Consider the following 7,361-nt stretch of genomic DNA (forward strand, 5'->3'; position numbering starts at 1 on the left):
TGTAGTATGGGCCCAAAACTGGACACAGTACTCCAGATGTGGCCTCACCAATGTCGAATAGAGGGGAATGATCAGGTCACTCAATCTGCTGGCAATGCCCCTACTTATACAGCCCAAAATGCCTTTAGCCTTCTTGGTAACAAGGGCACACTGTTGACTCATATCCAGCACCTTGTCCACTGTAACCCCTAGGTCCTTTTCTACAGAGCTGTTGCCTAGCCCTTTGGTGCCTAGTGAGTAACAGTGAATGGGATTTTTCCATCCTAAGTGCAGGACTCTGCACTTGTCCTTGTTGAATCTCATCAGGTTTCTTTTGGCCCAGTCCTCTAATTTGTCTAGGTCCTTCTTTATCCAATCCCTACCCTCCAGCGTATCTACCACTCCTCCCAGTTTAGTGTCATCTGCAAACTTGCTGAGGGTACAGACCACGCCATCCTCCAGATCATTAATGAAGATATTGAACAAAACCGGCCCCAGGACCGACCCATGGAGCACTCTGCTTGATACTGGCTGCCAACTAGACATGGAGCTGTTGATCACTACCCATTGAGCCCGACGATCTAGCCAGCTTTCTATCCACCTTATAGTCCATTCATCCAGGCCATACTTCTTTAACTTGCTGGCAAGAACACTGTGGGAGACCGTAGCAAAAGCTGTGCTGCTCAGCACAGCAGTTTGGGAGCTGATCTTGTTCGTGAAGACTGAGGTAAAAAAAGCATTGAGTACATGAGCTTTTTTCACATCCTCTGTCACTAGGTTGCCTCCCTCATTCAGTAAGGGGCCCACACTTTCCTTGATTTTCTTCTCGTTGCTAACGTACCTGAAGAAAGTCACTGCACAGGCTAAGCTCCTGTCATGCCCCCAAGTCTTCGACCCCTTCACATGGATGGGAGAAGGTCCCAGGCGTCCCAGGCCCTTGGCAATGACTGTGCAGCTGGGGACACTTCCCTCGGGCCAAGGGAGGCCCTCCTCTGGCAGGGTATTGCTCACAATCCCCGCTGGAGGGTTGCATCCCCACAGCCAGGGGGTATCTCTTTACCCATCAGCAGGGGTGGAGAGACCCCTCAGGTCCCAGTAGGTGCACTGGGCAAGGAAATCAAATCTCCCCTAGAGAACAGTGAGACAAATCCATTGTCACCAGCTCCACCTGGTCGCACTGCTGGGGTGGGGCTACTCCTGGTGAACCCAGCCTTGTTGCAGGGGAAGGATCACTCAGTCTCCCATGGTAGCAATAGGGGAGACTGATCTCCTGCCCTGTGGAGATTCAGACACATCCCACCGCAGATGGAGAAACCCTGGATCTCATTGACAAGCCCTCCTGGGCCACACAGCTGCCCTTCCTTCCTAACCCCCTTCCAAACCGTTCCACTCCCTCCTTGCCTCCTGCGCAGGGCCGGCTCCAGCTTTTTGCCACCCCAAGTATCGGGAAAAGAAAAAAAGCCGCGATCGCGATCAGTTCTACCCCCACTGCCTCACTCTTCGGTGGCAATTCGGCAGCAGGTCCTTTCCTCTGAGAGGGACCGAGGGACCCACTGCCCAATTGCCGCCGAAGTGCCCAACAGGGCGCCCCTTCCCCTTGGCCCCCCTCAGGCACCTGCTTGCTGGGCTGGTACCTGGAGCCGGCCCTGCTCCTGAGACTCCAGTATCTGTTCCTACCCCTGCCAGGCTAGGCCCAGCGCTGGATGGTCCCATCACCGGCTGTTCTCAGCTGCGTCTCACTCCTACTGCCTGTCCTTGGGGAAGCAAACAACCGGGTGGGGGTCTGGCCCAGCAATGAAAACCCCAAGGATGGGCTGCGTCCTTGGGAAAAGCATTACATTGGTGCTCAGGTACCATGGAATCATAGAATCTCAGGGTTGGAAGGGACCTCAGGAGGTTCTAGTCCAACCCCCCCACCCCCTCAAAGCAGGATCAACCCCAACTAAATCAGTCACTGAACTCTTCAAACAGTAACTAACTCCAGTCCCTGAAAAAGGAACATCCAGCTTGCTGGATGGGGTGAAAAGACCATGAACCTTGCTACTAAAATCCTTCTAGTCATGGAGGCTGTTCCTGGAGCAGAACTCTGTTAAAAATCCTGCCCCTGAAAGGGGACTCCGGGACTGCAGAAGTGACAGATTGCTGGGGAAAGAAGTTTTTGCTCCACATGGGGCGAGGGCTAGGACAGCAGAGAACTAGGGAATTGCAAACATTAGAAAACTGGCAGCTGGATCTGGGCGCACCCACTCATCCAAAGCTTGGGACAGGGTCAGGCCAGGATGATGGGAACCTTCTCTGGCTGCCTTAGTTACATGGAGAGAGGTTATATTCTTACACTTTGCTCTGGAGTTCACAAATAGCACTGAACCCAGCATGGAGAGGAGAGAAATGCTGCAGGAGTGGCCAGGGAAAGGCCGTGAGCTGCACCTCCCCTGGGAGTGACTGTATAGGAAAGCAGTCCCTTCAGGGCTCCCCCATTCCTCCCAGTCTGGGCTCTGTAACTGCTGTTAATGTGTAATACTGTGTATATGTAGGGGGTCTCAGAGGGCGTGTTTTGGTTGCTAGCTCCCAGCAGTAAAAGGGGAGGGGTCGATGGGAAATCAGGACCCTGAGGCACTCCCCAGGAACAATGGGGGAGAGGCCAGTGCTCCCGGTCAGCTTGATTGACAGGGCGAGCAAGTTAATGAGGGAGTCAGGTGCGACGGGGGACGCTGCCTCTATGAGAGCTGGATTGCCTGGGTGAGACAGAGTGGGGCAGAGCTAAGGGTAGAGCAGGGGCCCGAGCTGAGCTGGGGAGCAGAGCTGGGCCTGCCACAGGGGCCAGAAAAGCAGCCTAGGGAGCAGGTCAGAGCTGGGAGCAGAGTCACAGAGCAGCCCACCGAGCAGACCTGCCCTGGGAGCAGAGCTGCAGCCACAGAGACACAGCCCAGGGGGAGCAGATCCTGTGCTGGGAGGAGAACGGGGCCAGCCAGACACAGCCCAGGGGGAGCAGATTCTGTGCTGGGAGCAGAGCTGGGCCAGACACAGCCCAGGGGGAGCAGATCCTGTGCTGGGAGCAGAGGTGGGCCAGCCAGACACAGCCCAGGGGGAGCAGATCCTGTGCTGGGAGCAGAGGTGGGCCAGCCAGACACAGCCCAGGGGGAGCAGATCCTGTGCTGGGAGCAGAGCTGCAGCCACGGAGCCAGAGACTCAGCCCAGAGGGAGCAGATCCTGTGTTGGGAGCAGGACTGCAGCCACAGAGCCAAAGGGGCCAGAGAAGCAGCGTTAGTGCTGAGGATGAGTGGAGCTGGGGCTGGAGCCAGGTGTGGTGAGCAATTGGGACCAGCCAGGCGGGGGACCTTGGGCAAGGGGCCCATTGCAGAAAGACACCCCCAGCCAAGAATCCTTGCAGGCCAGGCTGGGAGGGGGATCTTAACTAGATGGGGGGCTGACGCTGGGAAGAAGGGTCCCACCACCCAAAGACCGGAGGTGTGCGGCCACCACCATTGCAAGTATCTAACCCGCAGCATCCCTGCAGCACAGCCAGGGCCTGAGAAGGAGACCTGGGACCTACAAGGAACAGACTGTGAACTGCCCTGATATTCCACAGACACTGTTTGTGATTTTCCCTGCCACAGAGCAGGGTGATGTGTTTTCCTTTAACCTTTCCTATTTTTTCCTTATTTTTTTTAATTAATTGTTGATTAAATAACTTGTATTTACTTTAAATCAGTGGGTCATAGAATATCAGGGTTGGAAGGGACCTCAGGAAATATCTAGTCCAACCCCCTGCTCAAAGCAGGACCGATCCCCAGACAGATTTTTGCCCCAGATCCCTAAATGGCCCCCTCAAAGGTTGAACTCACACTTCTGGGCTTAGCCGGCTAATGCTCAAACCACTGAGCTATCCCTCAGGGAAGTGACCAGTGCGTAGAGACACCCTTTTCTAGGTGACCACAGCAGGGTTGGGGGTTGGGCCCCCCAGGAATCCTGGGCCCAGCCTTGTTGGGGTTATGAGGACTCTGCCAGACAGGAGAGTGGAAGGGGAGTCTTAAGGGCAGGGAGGCCTCTGGGTAAAGGAAGTGGGAGCGAGGATTCAGATCCTTTCACCAGCCCACTTCACCGGTGTAGTGTAGAAGCCAGGAAAGTTCCCCACAATGGCTGGACTATTCCTCTGCTTACATATACTGAACTGCTTGGAATATATATTGCATGCGGGGTCGCAGCATGTCACTCTCAGGACATTAGAGAGACCAGCTGAGGGAGGTGATATCTTTTATTGGACCAACTTCTGTTGGTGAGAAAACTGTGGAAGACCAAAAACTGGTTCCTCTCACCAACCATCGCTCAGCCTGAGATTGTGATCTGAGATTGGGACTGGATGCCTTTCTAAAAACGTACATGCTCGAGCTCAACACAAGATATAGGCTTAGTGCTGGGATCGCTGAGTGAAGGACTGGGGCTTGTGCCAGGCAGTCGGTCAGATGAGATAGTCAGAAAGGTTCCTTCTGGCCTGGGAACCTGTGAAAGATTCTCAGAGGGGAGAGGAGCAGAAGACTAGGCTTCAGAGGGTGCAAGGGAAAGGGGAGAGGGGTAACCATCTGGGCGTGAGAAGGTGTGTGCCGGGGACAGAGGAGCAGCCATCCTGTCTGTTTGGGTAGAATCCCGTGGGCCATAATAGTCTCTAGCTGAATGATGGACGATGAGGCCCTGATCTGGGCCGGGCCCGTGTAAATGACAAGTGATAACAATGTTCTAGAGCAGTGAAAAGTCAAAGCTGTGTTGTTCTGCAGACCCAGACAAGCCTGTTTATTAGCCCTGCGGCTCAGCAAGGCTAAGGTGGGTTTCCATATTGGAGAGTGACTCAGCCGTCTGGATCTTGGGCCCTGCTGAGCCTGATGTCACCTGCACAGACCTTACTCCCCAGCCACTGACTGTCCTGTGGGCCTTCAGGCTGCTTTAATGCCCAAAATGTGGAGACCCCTCTGCCTGATCTCTGGGGTTCTCACACCGTAGATGATGGGGTTCATCATGGGAGGGGAAAGCAGGTACATGTTGGCAATGAGGATGTGAATGTGGGGAGCCACGTGGCCGAAGCGGTGGGAGAGGAAGGAGAAGAACGCAGGAGTGTAAAACACCAGCATTGCAAGTATCTAACCCGCAGCGTCCCTGCAGCACAGCCAGGGCCTGAGAAGGAGACCTGGGACCTACAAGGAACAGACTGTGAACTGCCCTGATATTCCACAGACACTGTTTGTGATTTTCCCTGCCACAGAGCAGGGTGATGTGGGAGCTGTAGGTGCTGAGGGACTTGCGCTGCGCCTCCTTGGAGGGGAGTCTGAAGGTGGCCCAGAGAATCATCACGTAGGACAGGACAATCAGCAGCAGGTCTAAACCGCTGGTGCAAAATGCTACAACCAGACTATAGGCTGTCATGACTGTAGTGTCCACACAGGCCAGTTTCACCAGTGCCATGAACTCACAATAGGTGTGAGAAATGACATTGGTCCTGCAGTATGGGAGCCGCTGCAGCAGGAATGTGTGTGGGCCCAGTAACAGGACTCCCCTCATCACAACACTCAGCCCTATCTTGGCTGTGGCCTGACTGGTCAGGATGGCCGAGTGTCGCAGTGGGTTACAGATAGCGACGTAGCGATCAAAGGCCTTGGCCAGGATGAACCCGGACTCCATGGTTGACAGTGAGTGAAGGAGGTAACTCTGGGCCAGGCAAGCATTGGTGTGTATTGCCCCGTCGCTGAACCAGAAAATGCAGAGGGTTTTGGGCAGGGTGGTGGTGGAGATGACCAGGTCGGCGAGCGCCAGCATGGAAAGGAAAAGGTACATGGGCTCATGGAGGCTCGGCTAGGAGGAGGCCGTTCCCCAGGAGGGACAGAATGTAGACGGAGCAGAAGGGGTTGGAGATCCAGACGTTCGCTGTCTCCAGCCCCGGGATGCCGAGGAGGATGAAGGTGGAGGGGTGGGGTGTGGTCCAATTTGAAACTGCCATGGTGGGGCCGGCTGGGTCTGTTCAGCTCCACAGCACGGCTGCTTCCAGCCCCTGTGGCTAGGCACACACTGGAACGATGATTGCAGGGCTCCCTGCACAGAATGAAGGAACGCAGTAGTCACCCCAGGCCTTCGGCATGTCCCCGTTTATTGCCCCCACCCATTCCAGGCCTGAGACTGCAACCTTGCGATTTGTGGAGCACCCAAAACTGCCTGACGAGCTCCTGCCCCAAACTGCTCCAATGAAATAGAACCCAACTCTGAATGTAGAGGGGAAAGTCTGGTGAGCAGAGACTGAGGGGGGTGGGGAACGGGCTGCACCGCACCCCACCCCTCCCGTTTTCCATCAGCTGACGTGACCAGCGGTGGGACAGCTGACACTGACGCTGACAGTGTCGTCATGAGGTTCAGCGTTAACTCCGGCGCTGCGAGGGGAGTTCAGCCCCCTTACAGCCACGGCCTCAGGCTGTCTGCGGGGAGGGGGCACATGAACCCGGCGAGCAGGCAGCTTCCTCCAGACTGATCACATTACTGCTCCTCCAGCGCAGGCAGAGACGGTGCAGTCTGGGGAGCAGGGCTGTCACACCCGCAGACTGGGGCTCACACGTGCTGCGGCCACCCCCGTGTGCCATTGCAATGGAGCAGCACGTCTAACTGGGCTGACATGAGCCAGGCGATCCCAAACAGCCCCCCACAGGCACCCTCTGCCGCCTGCGCCCTCCTGTGGTGATCTAGGGAGCCGGCTCCCCCACATCCCCAGGGGTGGGATGCCCGGGGGCGAGCGCTGCTCTGTGTTACGACGTGGAGCTCACATTCAGCGCTCAGGCGACTTTTAATTGAATAGCTCAGCTCAAGAGCCCCCCAGGGCTGGCCGCAGCCTGCAGCTCACCCCACTGGAAATGTAGGAGACCTCTGCGGTCCCTGGCCACACCCGCAGAGGTATTCAAGATTGGCAGGTTCCCACAGGCCATGAGCACGGAGACCCTTAGGGCCAGGCTCCAAGATGAGCCCCAGGAAGCCAGAAGGGCGAGTCCTGCATGGGGCGTGTGAGCGCAGAGAGAGGTTCAGCTGGGCACTGGCTGCATGAGGCAGAGCTAGCTGGGGGCTCTGCTTTGAGAGGGAACCAGCTGCTCCCGGGAGTGGGAAAACTCTGAACAGCAGGACAGCGGCTCTGCGCGTTGGCTTCCTCTAGCGGAGGAGGCCTGGCCTGGGAAGCTGGTCCAGCTCCGAGCACAGAGGCAGATGCTCTTGGATCTCTCCCTGCCTGATGGATGTTTGCCCTGGGTTTTGGGCTGCTGCTCTCTCCCCGCTGGGGCTATTCACATTCTCTTTAAGCTCCTCTGAGCAAGGCTCATCAGGGGAGCTCAGGCAGAAAAGAATAATCACCCCCATCCCTC

At 56.2% G+C, this 7,361-nt stretch overlaps 1 protein-coding gene across 1 annotated transcript; it reads right to left on the reverse strand.

Annotated features, from left to right (window-relative positions):
• Nucleotides 1-4,907: 4,907 nt before the first annotated feature.
• On the reverse strand, nt 4,908-6,209 carry LOC115645451 (olfactory receptor 52D1-like). Its single transcript, XM_030550122.1, is given in 3 exon segments — nt 4,908-5,111; nt 5,245-5,821; nt 5,823-6,209. Coding segments are annotated over 3 exon segments (924 nt in total). The 5' UTR covers nt 5,966-6,209.
• Nucleotides 6,210-7,361: the final 1,152 nt, after the last annotated feature.

Source organism: Gopherus evgoodei, chromosome 1 (genome assembly GCF_007399415.2).
Source record: "Gopherus evgoodei ecotype Sinaloan lineage chromosome 1, rGopEvg1_v1.p, whole genome shotgun sequence".
NCBI lineage: Eukaryota > Metazoa > Chordata > Testudines > Testudinidae > Gopherus > Gopherus evgoodei.